Raw genomic sequence first — 18,770 nt, forward strand, 5'->3', positions numbered from 1 at the left:
AGCAGTGAGGGCTGCTGCCTATGTTTCCCCCACAACTAACAAGGGAAACGGGCCTGTAAAGGTTACCCGAACGCAGATGTGGGTAGATTTGATTGTGGCTGGAGCAGATAAGGGGAAATTGGATGGCCAGTTTAATAAAATTCTTTCGGAGCTTTGGTGGCAGCTTAAACCAGAACAGAAGTTCCAGCCACTGAGACGAAAGGCCCCAGCAGCTACCAATAAAATGTTTGGTGCTCAGGCAGCTTGGTTACAAGATTATATAATAGAGATGGCTGAGGAAGAGGAGAACTCCCAAAACCCATTGTACCAGTTTGAATAGGAAAAGGGCCGAGGGACCCATCTAACGGGGATGGGCGGGGACTGGAGGCCACATGTGGAACTGGATATCCACTCACTGGTCCCCTTCCAATGTACAATGGGTGTTGGCCTTGGTGGATACAGGTGCAGAACGTTCCCTCCTCTATGGGAACCCAGAGCAGTTTGCTGGGATCCCAGTGGCCATCGATGGTTATGAGAGCCAAACTGTTCAAGTGAAGCCAATAACTATTCCACTGGGGATAGGAAGCCTGCCTCCTAAGCCATAGAAGGTGTATGTATCTCCCATTCCTGAGTATATTTTGGGGGTAGATGTCTTGCAAGGACTGTGGCTGTAAACTACAGCTGGGGAGTTCCGGCTGCGGATCAGGGTTGTGAAGGCAGTGTTGCGGGGACATGCATCACATTCCCCTTTGCAATTACCCATCCCTCGGTGTGTGACTAACACTAAGCAGTACCACCTGCCAGGTGGTTATGAAGAAATCACAGGGACAATTCTCGAACTAGAAAAGGTGGGGATCATCCGGCCAGTGCACAGTCCTTACAACTCCCTGGTATGGCCTGTGCGCAAACCAGACAGAACCTGGGGAATGACAGTAGATTACAGAGAAAACCAGACAGAACCTGGGGAATGACAGTAGATTACAGAGAAAACCAGACAGAACCTGGGGAATGACAGTAGATTACAGAGAACTTAATGAAGTTGTTCCCCCTTTGCACACTGCTGTTCCTTGGATAGCTAACATGATGGCTTGGCTAAGCCATGAGTTGGGGACATACCACTTTGTGTTACACTTGGCCAATGCTTTTTTCTCTATTGATACAGCTGCAGAGAGTCAAGACCAATTTGCCTTCAGTTGGGAAGGGAGACAATGGACCTTTACAGTGTTACCCCAGGGCTGTTTGCATAGCCACACCTTGTGCCATGGGCTGGTGGCTGCTGACCTGGCTAAATGGAAACAGCCAGAGGCAGTTTGCATGCACCATTATATTGATGATATCATGCTAATTAGTGATTCTTTTCCAGAATTGGAGCAAGCAGTCCCTACCCTGCTATCCCACATGAAAGTGTGTGTCTGGGCAGTCAATGAGAACAAATTACAAGGACCTGGGTTATCTGTTAAATTCTTGGGAGTTGTCTGGTCGGGTAAGACAAAGGTTATCCCTGACACAGTTATAGATAAGATCAAAGCATACCCCGTGCCCACTACAGTAAAACAGTTACAGGAATTTTTAGGTTTTGGGGGGTATTGGCGAGCATTTATACCTCATTTGGCTTAGTTACTACGCCCCTTGTACAAACCTATTCAAAGGGGGTTCTTTGGGATTGGACTGAGCAGGTGCAAGGTTCATTTGCAGCAGCTAAGAGAGCTGTCAAGGTGGCACAGGCCTTGAATGTCTTTGATCCTGCCAGGCCCTGTGAACTAGATGTTCATACAGTCTTGGAGGAGTTTGGATGGGGCTTGTGGCAACGGACAGAGTGCTTATGGCAACCTATTGGGTTTTTGCCCCAGTTGTGGAAAGGTGCTGAAGTTTATTACTCATTAGTGGAGAAGCAGCTGGCAACTGTGTATGCTGCCCTCTGGGCCACTGACAGTATTATGACCACAACTCCAGTTACAGTCAAGACCACATACCCTATTGCAAGATGGGTGAGAGATTGGGCAACCAAACCACATAGTGGTATGGCCCAAATGTCCACCCTGGCCAAGTGGAGTACCTACCTTCAACAATGCTGTGTGCTCTTAGCACCAGCCCATTGAGAGCAGAACTGCAGGAAGTCTTGGGTCCTGTCACCAATGTGACCTTAGAGTCAGGTGCAGCTGGGGCTCAGGAGGCAGAACCTGAAGTCAGTCCCTACCAGGAGGGGAGGCATCCCTGAGAATGCCTGTTAGACTGATGGTTCCAGCAGGGGCCAACCTGCCAAACGGACAGCTATAGCCTTCTATCCGGCCACTGAGACTATTTGAATGGACACGGATACAGATCAAAGCAGCGAATGGGCAGAATTAAGAGCTGTTTGGCTAGCTGCCCATAATGAACCTTCACCTCTGGTGATCTGTACTGACAGCTGGCTGTCTATCGTGGACTGACCCTTTGGATTGCTGCTAGGCACATTAACCAGTGGATGGTAATGTACCGTCCACTATGGGATCAGGCCATGCGGCAGGATTTATGGGAAATAGGACACCAGAAGCAGGTGACAGTATATCATGTCATGGGGCATACCCCTCTAGCCCATCCTGGGAATGATGAGGCAGATACGTTGGCAAGGGTGCAATGGTTGAAGACTGTATCTGCCAGTGATGTGTCACAGTGGCTCCACCGGCATCTGCTCCATATGGGACAGAAAACTATGTGGGCTACAGTTAAGGCATGGAACTTGCCTGTGTCCTGTGCACAGGTACTTGCAGCCTGTGAGCAATGTGCAGTATGTTCTAAGGAGCACCCTCGGAGACCACTGGTGTCACCTGGACAGGTCCAGAGGGGTCGTATTCTACTGACACAATTGCAGATAGACAACATTGGACCCTTACCAAAGTCAGAAGGGTACCAGTATGCAGTCACCTGTGTAGATACTGCCACCAGTCTGCTTGCTGCTTACCCTGCCTATAACCGTGACCAGAGGGCAGTCATACAGGCTCTGGACCGCCTGAGTGCTGAATATAGGCGACCGCTAGTCCTTGACAGTGACAATGGTACCCATTTCACGGGTTCTATGGTGAAGCAATGGGCTCAAGAGCTGGGGGGTGGACTGGAAGTACCATGTTCCCTACCACCCCCAGGCTGCTGGTATCATTGAGCAGTATAATGGACTCTTAAAGCAGGGACTGCCACAGGAGAGAGGCACCAGCTTTCTTACTGGATGAATACACTGCTAGTGGACAGTACTCTGGATTTTGAATGAGAGACCTCGACGGGGGAACCCAGTAGCAGCCCTCCGCATCGGGGAGCTGTCCCCATTCAGTTGTAGATACACACCAAGGACATTTTACTCAAGCCAGGCTTTGGACAGCAGGGCAGTGTGCTCTTGCCTGCCCCAACAGCCCTTCTTAAAGGCCAATGGCTTTGATGGACTTGGCCCTGGACTGTACAGGCCCCCCCCCCATCTGAGATGGGTGGCCTTGTGGGCACCATGGGGAAAGGGGATAGAGGTGGACCTCCAATTAACTCCTTGGGCAACCAGCACCTGGCCACCTAAGGCAGAAGTGTTTTATCCCTTGAGTGCTCAGGGGGACAGCATTATGAAGGGCACCTTTGTAATTTCTTTTTTTTATTATTTATTCATTTTTAGAGAGGACAGAGAGGGAGGGAGAGAGAGACAGAGAGGGAGAGAGAGGAGAGAGAGGCAGAGAGAGAGAGAAGGGGTGAGGAGCTGGAAGCATCAACTCCCATATGTGCCTTGACCAGGCAAGCCCAGGGTTTCAAACCAGCGACCTCAGCATTTCCAGGTCGACGCTTTATCCACTGCGCCACCACAGGTCAGGCTGTAATTTCTTTATGGCCAATAATGAGTTCTCCTATTTTACTACACATAGAACCAGCAGATGATGGTGTATTGGTAAATAACGTTTGGTATGCCCGCTCAGGGCGGCTTCTGGTACCAGCTACGGTGCTGTTTGCAGACAAAACTCTGGCCTGTATTCTGCCAGAGGGAAAAGATTTGCCTCGTTGGTGCTGCTGACAGCTTTCTTATTTCACCAATAGCTTTTGATTTGTTAATCCTATTGCTGTATTTGGTACTGTTTCTGTTTATGCAATGTATCCCACTCCTTGCACAGTGACCATCATGGAAGATACCTGTGGTTTAGATTGTGAAGCAAGCAAAAAGGGTGGAATGTTGGTCAAATAAGTTTGTAAATATGATATATATGTTTGCTCTCTTATAGTTTGCATTGGGTGTGGGGGACAGGCTGTAAGCAGGCCAGGTCATTATAGCCTGAGGCTCAGTTTTAAGACTAAGCTTTTCCCCACATCCTTGACTGATTGCATGATGTGGGGTGGTGCACTCTCATGAGGAATCCCATTATGCCTCAGATAAGTGACTTTGTAACAGAGACTTCTTTGTTTGTATATTGGATTAAAGGTTTTGAGTTCTATACTATAAAGTAGGGCAGACTGGGAGCTTGCTTTCTTTAGGTTCCTGCTATCACCATTGCAGGGACCTCCCTGATCCCTTTCCCTTCATGGGAATAGCAGGTTTTCTGCTTTTCCCTTGTCTTCTCTTGTGAGACACCAATAAACAGAATGGCCCACCATCCTCCGACTCCACCATTTCTTTACCATCTGCTGGAATTCAATGAGAACCTGCATGTGCATGGTCACGATGGCGGCTCCTGGCCTTACAGGCCTTCTTCAGTGTTCCTTGGTTAGAGTCCTCTTAGTTTAGACCAAAGTTGGTTTTTTCAGATGATGGTTCTTAAAATTAAGTTGTAATCCACTTTGGTTCTTGTAGGTGGAAGTTGGTACATCCACCTACTCCATCGCCATCTTCCTGCCATCCTCTTCTATTGTTTTTCTAGACTCTATTTCATTTATTTTTGCTCTGATCTTTATTATTTCCTTTTTTCTACTTACTTTAGGCTTTCTTGTTTTCTTCTTTTTCTAGTTTCTGTATGTGTAAAGTTACATTGCTTATTTGGGATTTTTCCTGCTTTTTGAGGAAAGCCTGCATATGTATCAATATAAACTTTCTTCTTATAACTGCTTTTGCTGTATCCCATGAATTTTATAAAGGTGTGTGTTCATTTTCATTTGTCTGAACATAGTTTTTGTTTTCCTCTGTTATTTTCTCTTTGATCTGTTACTTACTTACTAGCATGTTGTTCAGTATCCATGTATCTGTGGGTTTTCCAGCTTTCTTCCTGTAATTGATTGCTAGTTTTATGCCCTTGTCAGAAAACATGCTTGATATAATTTTTTTTGAGATTGGTTATTGTTTTATTATAATTTGACCAGAACAGCATACATTCTATAATTTTTCTCAGTAGATCATTTCTGCCAAAGGAAAGACGTTGGATTTCCTTTTTTTTTTTTTTGTATTTTTCTGAAGCTGGAGATGGGGAGAGACAGTCAGACAGACTCCCGCATGTGCCCGACCGGGATCCACCCGGCATGCCCACCAGGGGCCACGCTCTGCCCCTCCGGGGTGTCACTCTACTGTGACCAGAGCCACTCTAGCGCCTGGGGCAGAGGCCAAGGAGCCATCCCCAGCGCCCGGGCCATCTTTGCTCCAATGGAGCCTTGGCTGCGGGAGGGGAAGAGAGAGACAGAGAGGAAGGAGGGGGGTGTGGAGAAGCAAATGGGCGCTTCTCCTATGTGCCCTGGCCGGGAATCGAACCCGGGTCCCCCGCACGCCAGGCCAACGCTCTACCGCTGAGCCAACCAGCCAGGGCCTCTTTTTTTTTTTTTTTTTTTTTTTAATAAATAAATTTTTATTTTAATGGGGTGACATCAATAAATCAGGGTACATATATTCAAAGAAAACATGTCCAGGTTATCTTGTCATTCAGTTCTGTTGCATACCCGTCACCCAAAGAGAGATTGTCCTCCGTCACCTTCTATCTAGTTTTCTTTGTACCCTTCCCCCTCCCCCTCTCCCTCCTTCTCCTTCCCCACCCCCCGTAACCACCACACTCTTGTCCATGTCTCTTAGTCTCGTTTTTATGTCCCACCAATGTATGGAATCCTGCAGTTCTTGTTTTTTTCTGATTTATTTCATTCCATATAATGTTACCAAGATCCCACCATTCTGTTGTAAGTGATCCGATGTCATCATTTCTTATGGCTGAATAACATACCATGGTGCCACATCTTCTTTATCCAGTCCTCTATTTTTTTTTTTACAGTGATTAAAGCCTTTAAGCAAACTCTTGGCCAATACAGCAAGAATCCATAAAAGAGTAGTGTGCTTAACATGTTCACCAAGTCCAAGTTGGCCCCAACACCATGCCCAATCCCTAAAAAATGCAACCCAACCCCAGTTCAGTCTGTTAGGAGCTGTCACAAGGAGCAGGAGTCCAAGTAAAGTCCGCATGGCACTGGAGTTGTTGTCACAATTCTATACTTTGCAGCTCACATCCAAGTCCCAATGACCGCTGCTTCTAGCTGCTAATGATTCAGGTAGACTGGAAAAGTCATCTGCAGCATGTGTGGAGATGGAGCTTCTGTCCTCCTCTGCCTGGAGAGATGAGACCAGGTTGCTTTTCCCTGGAGCTCTGTGACTGTGGCTTGGTAAAGAGAACCTTGGGATACACTAAGCTGGGTGGCAAAGGTACATTCCTAATAGAAGTTGGCAAAAGGGGGAAAGAGAGCTCTAAATTAGGAGTAGGTCCAAGCCTGAAATATGAGTGGGGCATTGAGATAGGAGAAATAAAGGAAACACTATATATTAAGCAAAGCAACAGAAAATAGGACTATCAACACCCACAACAGAGATCTTTGAGGGAAGAATAAAAAAACCTGACTATTCAGGCAAGACATAGTTAAGAGGCCCTTGTGCAAATGAGATCAGTTTACCTGCTTCTTGGAGGAAATACCCTAGGCTCGTCCACAGTGTCGTAGATGGGGCTGACGGCCCTGGGCACCTTCAGGCTTCAGTGGCAAACCCTAGCATTCTGGGCAAGGGTAGGTCATAGGTGGCTCGAGCAGGGCTGGAAGAGACTGAACCCTCCCTTAGAGGAGTGAGGAGGAAGCCTACCTTCCAGTGTCCCTGTTTCCTCACAGCAGAGGCATGTAAGTCTGGTAGGCTTTAGCTCAATGACCTTCCTTTTCACTATTGAAGCAAGACCCAGATGGCATCCTATGAGACCCCTTTGGGGTGTTGGAGCCTTTAAGGGCATATACTAAAAGCTGGAAGTTCCCCTGATGTCTATTGGGGTTTTTCTGCCTCTAGGTATCTTAAAAGCCATGCTCAGAAGATCTCGCTGAGGGGTTTGAGGATCCCCATCCGCCTATATAAATCTTTTCCATTGGGTAGCTTGGTCAACAAGAGCATTCCTAGGCCCTGGCCGGTTGACTCAGTGGTAGAGCATCGGCCTGGTTTGCAGGATTCCCAGGTTCAATTCCCGGCCAGAGCACACAGAAGAAGCACCCATCTGCCTTTCCACCCCTCCCCCTCTCCTTCCTCTCTGTCTCTCTCTTCCCCTCCCGCAGCCAAGGCTCCACTGGAACAAAGCTACCCCGGGTGCTAAGGATGGCCCCGTGTCCTCTGCCTCAGGCGCTAGAATGGCTCTGGTTGCAACAGAGCAACACCCCAGATGGGCAGAGCATTCCCCCCTGGTAGGCGTGCCGGGTGGATCCCGGTCGGGCACATGCGGGGGAGTCTGTCTGACTGCCTCCCCATTTCCAAAATCAGAAAAATACAAAAAAAAAAAAAAGAAAAGAAAAAAGAAAAAAAGGGGGGCGGCATTCCCTTGTGCTTAAAGCTCCAGGGAGCATGGAGTGAGCTCAAGTATGTCCTGTGAAACATGGAGCTCTATGTTGACATACAAGTCTTTGAAGAAGGAGGAACTGCTGAAATAGTTCATCAGCAGTTGTCCCTAAGACAGCAGTCTTTATAGTGGAAACACCATAAGTAAATATTTGCTGTCTGTATATAGACTAAAGGGAGAATATGGCAAATGCTGAAGAGCCATAATAATGGCATATAATTCTAGATTTTGAGCTGATTTTAAGTTGACAGTTTTAGTATAAAGTTATCCATTGATTTGCAAGAGTGATTTGCCGTTTAGTGGAAGTTTCCCAGAGCCTTTGTTGATCCTTTGAAAAAAGGAACAACAATAATTTTGAGGTTCAAAACCTATAAGCTGTAAGGGTCGCCTGTGCCCAGGAGGCAACAAGATCAAAATATGGAAATGTATTCCATGGGCTATTAGATGGTTCAATGTGCCCAAGCTGTAGCTGCTCTTGTACCAATTGAGCAGCTGCCCTAAGTTTCTCCTGAGAAAGGGGCCATTGGTCTACCCATACAGGATTATCTGATTTCCAAGTAATTGTGTCTGCATAATGCATAATTGATGTAGCAGGAGCTACCAAGGCCCCTATGCTATATTTTGATATCCTAATCCACACCTTCTGGTATTGGGTGCCACTTCTATGGGGGTGAGAATTCCTCGCTGTTCTTTCCCTAGTCCCTTGGTGGGCAAAAATCCCCGATCAAGCATCTGAGTACTGATTAAACCATTAGGACTGACAAGCAACACTCCCATATTTTTCAAAACATCTCTACCTCACAAATTAATTGGCCATCCAGGGAGCACATAACGCTTTTAATCCAGAATGACCTTCTTAATCTTCCCAATGTACAAAACTAGAACTTCGTTGAGGGGATTTACTCTGCCCTATACCTTGTAATTCTGTGGCTGCTGCATGAGTGGGCCAGGAAGGAGGCCTTTGTAGCTTAGCAATAACAGATACATCAGCTCCAGTATCTAAAAGTCCTTTAAATTTATGCACTTGTATTGTTAGTTCCATTTCAGGGTGTTCCTGACCTATTTTTTTTAATCCAATTGGCAAAATCAGAGGAGCCAAATCACCAATTTGCTTGGGGCCCCTTTTGCAGGATGTGGCCTGAGAAGCAGAATTAGCATCCTTATACTATTCTTCTAACTGTATGAATTACCAGTGAGACACATTCCTTTTTTTTTTTTTGATTAATTTTGATGGAGTGACATTGATAAAATTGTCTTCTGTCACATTCTAACTGGTTTTCTTTGTGCCCCTCCCCTACTCCAACCCCCTCCCTCTCTTCCCCCACCGTGTAACCCCAACACTGTTGTCCATGTCTGAATCTCATTTTTAAGTCCCACCTATGTATGAAATCATATAATTCTTAGTTCTTTCTGATTTACATATTTTGCTCAGTATAATGTTATCAAAGCCCATCCATGTTGTTGTAAAAGATCCTATGTCATCATTTCTTATGGCTGAGTAGTATTCCATAGTATATATATACCAAAGCTTTTTAATCCACTCGTCCTCTGATGGACACTTGAGCTGTTTCCAGATCTTCGCTATTGTGAACAATGATGCCATAAACATGGGGGTGTATTTCTTCTTTTCAAACAGTGCTATGGTGTTCTTGGGGTATATTCCTAACAGTGGTAAAGTTGGGTCAAAAGGCAGTTCGATTTTTAATTTCTTGAGGAATCTCCATACTGTTTTCCACAGTGGCTGCACCAGTCTGCATTCCCACCAGCAGTGCAGGAGGGTTTCCTTTTCTCCACATCCTCACCAGCACTTACTCTGTGTTGTTTTATTTATGGGTCCCATTCTGACTGGTGTGAGGTCCATCTCATTGTGGTTTTAATTTGCATTTCTCTAATCATTAGTGATGTTGAGCATTTTTTCATATGCCTATTGGCCATCTGTGTGTCCTCTTTGGAGAAGTGTATTCATTTCTTTTTCCCATTTTTTGATTGGATTGTTTGTCTTCCTGGTATTAAGTTTTACAAGTTCTTTATAAATTTTGGTTATTAACCCCTTATCAGACGCATTGTCAAATATATTCTCCCATTGTGTAGTTTGTCTTTATTCTGTTCTTATTGTCTTTAGCTGTGCAGAAGAAGCTTTTTAGTTTGATAAAGTCCATTTGTTCATCCTGTCTTTTATTTCACTAGCCTGTGGAGACAAATCGGCAAATATATTGCTGTGAGATATGTCAGAGAGCTTAATTACTGCCTATGTTTTCTTCTAAGATGCTTATGGTTTTACGGCTTACATTTAAGTCTTTTATCCATTTTGAGTTTATTTTTGTGAGTGGTGTAAGTTGGTGGTCTAGTTTCATTTTTTTTAAGGTAGCTGTCCAATTTTCCCAACACCATTTGTTGAAGAGGCTGTGTTTACTCCAAAGTATGCTCTTATCTCTTTTGTCAAATATCAGTTGTTGATAAAAGTGTGGGTTTATTTCTGGGTTCTCTGTTCTGTTCCATTGATCTATATGCCTGTTCTTATGCCAGTACCATGCTGTTTTGAGTACAATGGCCTTATAATATAACTTGATATCCGGAAGTGTGATACCTCCAGCTTTATTCTTCCTTTTCAAGATTGTTGAGGCTATTCGTGTTCTCTTTTGGTTCCATATAAATTTTTGGAATATGTGTTCTATATCTTTGAAGTAAGTCATTGGTATTTTAATTGACATTGCACTGAATTTATAAGTTGCCTTGGGTAATATAGACATTTTAATGATGTTTATTCTTCCTAACCATGAGCATGGTATATGCCTCCACTTGTTTGTATCTTCCCTGATTTCTTTTATCAATGTTTTATAATTTTCCGAGTACAAGTCTTTAATCTCCCTGGTTAAATTTATTCCTAGGTACATTATTTGTATGGTTGCAATGGTAAAGGGGATTGATTCCTTGACTTCTCTTTCTGACACTTCATTGTTAGTGTATAACAATGCCTCTGATTTCTGAGTATTGATTTTATATCCTGCCACCTTGCCGAATTCATGTATCAGGTCTAGTAGTTTTTGACTGAGACTTTAGGGTTTTCTATATATAATATCATATCATCTGCAAATAATGATAGTTTTACTTCTTCTTTTCCAATTTGGATGCCTTTTATTTCTTTTTCTTGTCTGATTGCTGTGGCTAGGACTTCCAGAACTATGTTGAATAAGAGTGGTAAAACGGGACACCCCTGCCTTGTTCCTGATCTTATGGGGATTGCTTTTAGTTTTTTCCCATTGAGTATAATATTGGCTGTGAGTTTGTCATAGATGGCCTTTATCATGTTGAGGTATGTTCCCTATATTCCCACTTTGCTGAGAGTTTTGATCATGAATGGGTGCTGGATTTTTTTTTTTTATTCATTTTAGAGAGGAGAGAGGGGAGAGAGAGAGAGAGAGAGAGAGAGAGAGAGAGAAGAGAGAGACAGGGGGGAGCAGCTGGAAGCATCAACTCCCATATGTGCCTTGACCAGGCAAGCCCAGGGTTTCGAACCGGCGACCTCAGCATTTCCAGGTCGACGCTTTATCCACTGCGCCACCACAGGTCAGACTAGGGTGCTGGATTTTATCAAATGCTTTTTCTGCATCTGTTGAAATTATCATGTGGTTTTTCTCCTTCCTTTTGTTTATGTGATGAATGACATTGATTGATTTGCAAATATTGTACCATCCTTGCCTCCCAAAATTAAATCCCACTTGATCATGGTGTATGATTTTTTTCATATATTGCTGGATCCGGTTTGCTAATATTTTGTTGAGGATTTTTACATCTAAATTCATCAGGGATATTGGCCTATAATTTTCTTTTTTTGTGTTGTCTTTGCCTGGTTTTGGAATCAGAGTTATGCTTGCTTCATAAAAGGAGTTTGGAAGTCTTCCTCTTGAATTTTTTGAAATAGCTTTAGAAGGATAGGAGTTAGTTCTTCTTTGAATGTTTGGTAGAATTCACTTGTGAAGCCATCAGGCCCACACTTTTCTGTTTTGGGAGTTTTTTGATAGCTGTTTCATTCTCATTTGTTGTAATTGGTCTGTTTAGGTTTTCTTATTCTTCCAGATTGATTTTTGGAAGATTATATGTTTCAAGGAATTTGTCCATTTCATCTAGGTTGTCTAGTTTTTTGTCGTACAGTTCTTCATAGTACTTTCTTACAATGTTTTGTATTTCTGTTGTGTCAGTTGTTATTTCTCCACTCTCGTTTCTAATTTTATTTATTTGAGTCCTCTCTCTTTTTTTCTTGGTAAGTCTGGTTAAAGGTTCATCGATCTTGTTTACCTTTTCAAAGAACTAGCTCCTGGTTTCATTGATCCTCTGTATTGTGTCTTTAGCCTCTATGTCATTTATTTCTGCTCTGATCGTTATTATTTTCTTCCTTCTACTAGCTCTGTGCTTTACTTACTGTTCTTTTTCTAGTTCTTTTAGATGTAGGGTCAAGTTGTTTATTTGAGCTTTTTCTAGCTTCTTGAGGTATGCCTGTAATGCTATAAACTTCTCTCTCAGGACTGCTTTTGCTGTGTCCCATAAATTTTGAGTTGATGTATGCTCATTATCATTTGTTTCTAAGAATTTTTTAATTTCTTCTTTGATCTCATTGTTTACCCATTCATTATTTAATAACATGCTATTTAGTTTCCAAGTGTTTGAATGTTTTTCAGTTTTTCTGTTGTGGTTGATTTCTAGTTTAATGCCATTGTGATCAGAGAAAGTGCTCGATATGATTTCAGTCTTCTTAAATTTGTTGAGACCGCTTTTGTGCCCTAACATGTGGTGTGTTCTAGAGAATGTACCATGAGTGCTTGAAAAGCATGTATATTCTGCTGTTTTAGGGTGAAAGGTTCTGAAGATATCTATTAAATCGGGTTGATCTAGTGTTTCCAATAAGTCTGTTTCTTTGTTAATTTTCTTTCTTGAGGATCTATCTAATGATGTTAATGGGGTATTGAAATCCCCTACTATTATGGTATTGCTGTTGATCTTGCCCTTTAAGTCCATCAAAGTCTGCTTTATATATTTAGGTGCTCCTATATTAGGTGCGTAAATATTTATAATGGTTATATCTTCGTATTGGATTGCTCCCTTTATCATTATGTACTGACCTCCTTTATTTCTATGGTCTTTGTTTTAAAGTCCATTTTGTCTGATATAAGTATTGCTACCCCAGCTTTTGTTTCATTTCCATTTGCGTGAAATATTTTTTTTCCATCCTTTTATCTTCAGTTTGTGTGCATCTTTTAATTTGAGGTGTGTCTCTTGTAGACAGCATATGTATGGGTCCTGTTTTTTTATCCACGCAGCTACCCTATGTCTTTTGATCGGTTCATTTAATCCATTTACATTTAAGGTTATTATTGATATATAATTGTTTATTGCCATTTTATTCTTTTTAAAAGTGTATTCTTTTACTATGTTCTTTTTCTCCTTTGATCTGTTTACAACAGGTCCCTTAGCATTTCTTGCAGCCTTGGTTTGGTTGCAGTGAATTCCTTGAGGTTTTTTTTTTTTTAATCTGTAAAGCTTTTTATTTCTCCTTCAATTTTAAATGATAGCCTTGCTGGATAAAGTCGTCTTGGTTGTAGGCTCTTGTTCTGCATTACTTTGAATATTTCTTGCCATTCCCTTCTGGCCTCAAGTGTTTCTGTTGAGAAGTCAGAAGTCTTCCTTATGGGGCCTCCTTTGTAGGTGATAGTCTTTTTCTCTAGCAGCTTTTTTTTATTTTTTTTATTTTTTTTATTTTTCTGAAGCTGGAAACGCGGAGAGATAGACAGACTCTCGCATGCATCCAACCAGGATCCACCCGGCACGCCCACCAGGGGCGATGCTCTGCCCCTCCGGGGCATCGCTCTTTTGCGACCAGAGCCACTCTAGCGCCTGGGGCAGAGGCCAAGAAGCCATCCCCAGCGCCCGGGTCATCTTTGCTCCAATGGAGCCTTGGCTGCGGGAGGGGAAGAGAGAGAGAGGAAGGGGGGTGTAGAGAAGCAAATGGGCGCTTCTCTTATGTGCTCTGGCCAGGAATCGAACCCGGTCCCTCGCATGCCAGGCTGATGCTCTACCGCTGAGCCAACTGGCCAGGGCCTCTAGCAGCTTTTAATATTTTCTCTTTTTGACTTAGCTTTGGTATTTTAATTATGATGTGTCTTGGTGTTGATTTCTTTGGGTTTCCCCTTAATGGAGTTCTCTGTGCTTCCTGAACATGTGAGATGTTTTGCTGCCTTAATTGAGGGAAGTACTCAGCTATGATATGTTTGAACAAAGTCTCTATCCCTTGTTCTTTCTCTTCTTCTTCAGGAACCCCTATGATGCGGATGTTATTTCTCTTCATGTTGTCACAGAGCTCTCTTAGAGTTTCCTCAGACTTTTTGAGTCTCTTTTCTTTTTTCTGCTCTGCTTCCGTGCCTTTATTTATCGTGTCCTCTAACTCGCTGATTTGATTCTCTGCTTCATCCATCCTGCTTTTAATTCCTTCCATTGTATTCTTTATTTCAGATATTGTATTTGTCATTTTTGACTGATTCTTTTTTATTATTTCAATATCCTTTTTTATATTTGCTATCTCTTTATTTAGGTTTTCTTAATGACTATCTGTTGTTGTTCTAATATCTTTGAGCATTCTAATAATCGTTATTTTAAACTCTGCATCTGGTAATTTGGTTATATCTGATTCATTTAGGTCCTTTTCTGGGGATTTCTCTTGGTTCATTTGTGTTGCATTTCTCTGCCTCCACATTTTCTCTTCACGGGAGTGGCTGTGATCATGTGCTTGGGTGCACAAGCCTTGGTGGCCTTGGCCTTTGCCCCGCCCCCGTGGATGACGTTATGCTCGATCCTGAGGACACTGGTGAGCACCTTTGCTCAGCTGCGGGTCTCTGCCTGTTTCTGGGCTTTCGCCCCGCCCTTTCAGGAGGAGCCCGCTTGTCCAACGGCTGCTAGCCTTGGCTCTAACGGCCGGGCAGGACTGCGTGGCCACGCTCAGCTCAGTAGCGGAACTCCTCTTGTTCTGGGCTCTTGGCTCCACCTCACAGGAGGAGCCGGCTCCCCAGTCAGACCGCAAGCCTGGGTTGCACGGGCAAGGCAAGGCTGTGCTCCTGCGCCCTTGCTCAGGGGCAGGTCTCCACCCTTTCTGGGGTTCCTGCCCTTCTCCCACAGGCTGGATTACAGGCTGCGGGCAGCTGGGCTGGACTGCTTTTGCATGCCCCCTCCTCCCCAGCCCGGCAAGACTGAGCTCACACTTGAGCCCAGTGGTGGCCAGCCTGCTTCTACCCCTGCCAACAGAACCGCATTTCCGTCTCCCGCTGCCGACTGACCTCCAGCGAGCCCTCAGCTGCATGGGTACAGGCGCTGCAGCTCAGACCCTAACACTCACTACTGTAGCCCCGAAAGCTCCCTCCTAAGCAACTCTGCTCTGAGTGCCACGCTCTGAGTGCCACGGGTTCAGGAAGAGAGAAGAGGGGAGGGGGAGGGGGAGGGGAGAGGGAGAGGGAGGAGGGAGAGGGAGGAAGGGAGAGGGGGAGGGGGAGAGGGAGAGGGGGAGGGGGAGAGGGAGAGGGAGAGGGAGAGGGAGAGGGAGAGGGAGCTTCCAGACATGGTGCTGCCTGTCTGGTTGGCTCACCCAAGTCAGGAGTCCTTTACCTGAAGTGCTGGGGGAAAGTGAACCTCTGGGTGAGGCACTTAGCCAGGCTGCAGCTGGGGAGCTGTGGACCTGAATGGGATTCCCAGGAAACTAAGGAGCAGGACTGAGGGCCGTTTCAGTGGTTCTCGGGAAAGTGGGTAAGTGATGTGGGCTCGCTCTTGATAACAAATTCGTGGTACAGCTGGCCCTCCATATCCATGACTTCTCATCTGTGGCTTTCACATCTGTGGATTTAATCAGCCATGGATTGAAAATATTCAGGATTGGGGGGATATCCCAGAAAGTTCCAAAAAGCAAAGCTTGAATTTGCTCTGTGCCAAGCTCTACCCTGATTCTACACTCATGAAGTGATATATAGGCACACTGTGCTGTAGCCCGTCTGCAGGTATAAGTTATATACAAATACTACACCATTTTATGTAAGAGACTAAGCATCTATGGGTTTAGTATTTATGGGGAGGCCTAGATTAATCCCCTTAGATACCAAGAGACAGCTGTGCTGTTGGTATGTGGCTCTTGTGGTCTCCTAGAGCAGATGCTTGTCAGGCTAACTGTCCTAAGGAGAAAAGAATGCATTACCACTATGATATATCCTCACCCTCCTAGATTTTCTCTCTAAGTTTGACTTATTCATGGCCTTTCAGAGCCCCTGCTTTATCTCTTGACCTCTTGCTACATGTTCTTTCAGATTTAAATTTTCTCTGTTGTTTGTTTTGATTAGAACTCTTGGGAGCATTCTGTGCTCACCCCTCTCCCCAGCCACAGGTTAAGCTGTGGATAGGTGGCACTGTAACCTCCCTTTTGTGTAAACAGCTCTGGTGGCATAGCAAGGTTTAATGGCCTGACCATGAGGTCATGAGGAGGAGAGTGCACACGGCTGGCCGGCTTTGACGAGGGTCCTCCCAGGAACCTCTGGTGGGCGGGTAGGAGGGGCAGCAGCGGTGTGCCGTGCAGGCAGTTCTTTTGTTCCTGCCACACATCTATATTCAGACTAATTAAGTTCAGAGGCTTAGGAAGTAAATCTACACTGAGTCTGAGATCGGTGGTGCTAGTCCAGAGTCCCAAATCTTTCTTGGCTACACTTTATCCACATGTAAAAAGAGTACTGTTTGATTTGTTTGTCTCAGCTGTGGGACCTCACACGTGTACTGAGCTGCAGGAAATAGACACCCTGAGAGTCTCTCCCAGTCCCCATTCAGAAGGAAAAGGTGTGCACAGTCCTGTCGACTGTCTCCTGAACACTGACTAGAGGTGTGTCGTTGCAGGCTGGGGCTCCTCCGCTGGTGCCGGCTCCTGTGTCTGCCTTCTCTCGCACCTCTGCTACGCCTTCCAACCAGGACATCTGCAGGTAACGATGCTACGTAGTTCATGGTTCCTGTTAGTCCCAGAAGCACACACAGTGACTGTAGGTTCTCGATGTGTTTACTTGCTTGGTTAATATGCCTTTGCTCTAAACAGTTGGCCCAGTTTTATGTGCTGTTTGCTCACCGAGTTACCATGTGAGTCTCGTTTCTTCACTTTTATGTCTGTTCTCTTTAAAAATTGTTTTTATTTCCTGTGTTTTGCCCACTGTTCTCTGCATGCAGTTCCAGTGCAGTGTTTTCTGAGTGTTGTCACCACAGTCCCATGCAGTCTGCTGTTGTCTTGACAGTGCCTCAGTGCCAGAGCTCTCTGACACACGTGCTCACCATGACAGTTCTCTGTAAGGACACACTACAGGCATCAAAGAGAAATTCCGGTGGTTCAGAATGGGTTCAGGTCTTGAAGCCTGCTAAGAATACCAGAGCCAGAAGAACACTAAAGTTCTCAAAATCCCTAAATGATGTGGATGAGAAGGCCCAGGACACTCTGGAAATTTTTGACTATGTGGAAAGAACTTGCTCCGAAGGGAAATTGATAGTCTTTCAAGATCCGTGTCTCAGAATTAACAGGTTCCACCATAAACAAAAAAGACCTCTGAGTTGCAAACCTCTTGGCCATTCCAAACATTCTTGTGTTTCACCCCTGTTTGCCAAACATCCAACTGCCTTCGAGGTGGAAGGTGGCAAGGGGGGCATGCATGCCCCTCTTTTGGAAGAGAAAGCAGATGGTGAGGCCATTTCCAGAAGCCAGCAACTGCTCGAGTACCTGTTCTCCGTGTCATGTGGCACAAGTGCCCACAGCCTGCACAGGCTCCATGATCTGGAGAGCTGTACTGCTCACCTGCACACCACCCAGTCCTCCAGCGGTCTGGCAGGGAGCGCGGGGTTCTGCTCCGATGAAATGGGAGACGACGACGTCTTTGAGGACAGCACATCTGTAACATCCAGGAACGAGGTCCTGCGGGCACCCCTCTGCTCAGTGGAGAAGGATAGTGACCTGGATTTTTCTCCCCTCTCTGAGAAATGCCCCCCCATCTCTCCCGTGTCCACAGCAAGGGATGCCTGCAGGTTGGTTTGCCAAGAACCACCATTCTGCCCATCTCTACTCCTGACACCTGTGTAGTCTCATATTGCTTTTAATATGTGAAGTTTCAGGAAAATGAATTAGTAAGCAGTTATAGACAATTGTGGATTATTAGTTTCCTCCAGAAGAATGGAGTATTGATATCATTTGAAAAACCAATTTCTATGACATAGGTCCCAAGATAGTTTCACAGATGATAAAAGAGGAAGAAGCTACACATATTAAGATCAAGCTGACTCTTCTTAACTAAAAATAAGTAGGTTTTGCAGAAAGAAATTGGAAGAAAGAAAGTATTCCAGCTTGATGGTCTAGAATTTCAAGATTGGCACCCCCCTCCCCCATTTTACCCCTTGCTCTACCTGCAGCGTGGTGTGCTTTGGGAGTAACGATCCTCCCTCCCTTCCTCCCTTCCTTCCTTCTTTCCTTCCTCACAGCCACCTGTATCCAGGTCCTAATTCCACTTTCCTCCTTCATCTCCTCTCATGTGTAGCATGTTTAGCCCCAAAACTCTTCAGAATTCACTTTTTGTCACCACTCTCATGCCTTCCTCATTCTGACCTTGACCTGACCCAGTCACCCCTCCTTAAGGCCAGCTATTATCATTTCTGACAATGGGTCAGCAGCCCCTACCATAGGACAGGCCGCCTAGAGCCTGGCCAGTGCCAGAGCTCAGCTCCTCTCCCTCAGTGTCTTTGTCTGCTCTGGAGCTGCTGGGAAGAGTCATTTCATCTTCTCAGAAGTTTGTTTTGTCTCACGAGGTCAGTAGCTATGTCCTGTCGCATATACCCTGAACCTTTTGATATAATGAATGATTTAAATTCCTCACTTATTGCTATGAGTGGTCCTACAAAAAGAAATGAAATTGCAGTACCCTATAATATTGTTTAGGTTCAGGAGGGAAGTATTGAGACTTTTGTGTTTACTCTCTG

General features: G+C 44.8%; 1 protein-coding gene across 9 annotated transcripts in view; it reads left to right on the forward strand.

Annotated features, from left to right (window-relative positions):
• MARCHF8 (membrane associated ring-CH-type finger 8) overlaps positions 1-18,770 on the forward strand; it is a 134,117-nt gene that overhangs the window by 96,809 nt on the left and 18,538 nt on the right. For 8 of the 9 annotated variants that reach the window (XM_066243829.1, XM_066243828.1, XM_066243826.1 and 5 more), the window contains 2 exons: positions 16,662-16,744; positions 16,983-17,825. In XM_066243829.1, coding sequence (XP_066099926.1) covers positions 16,662-16,744; positions 16,983-17,825 — 926 coding nt within the window. The remainder of the gene's footprint in view (positions 1-16,661; positions 16,745-16,982; positions 17,826-18,770) is intronic. The other variant, XM_066243832.1, reaches the window with a different exon arrangement.

The sequence above is a fragment of the Saccopteryx bilineata genome, chromosome 9, assembly GCF_036850765.1.
Source record: "Saccopteryx bilineata isolate mSacBil1 chromosome 9, mSacBil1_pri_phased_curated, whole genome shotgun sequence".
NCBI classification, from domain to species: Eukaryota; Metazoa; Chordata; class Mammalia; order Chiroptera; family Emballonuridae; genus Saccopteryx; species Saccopteryx bilineata.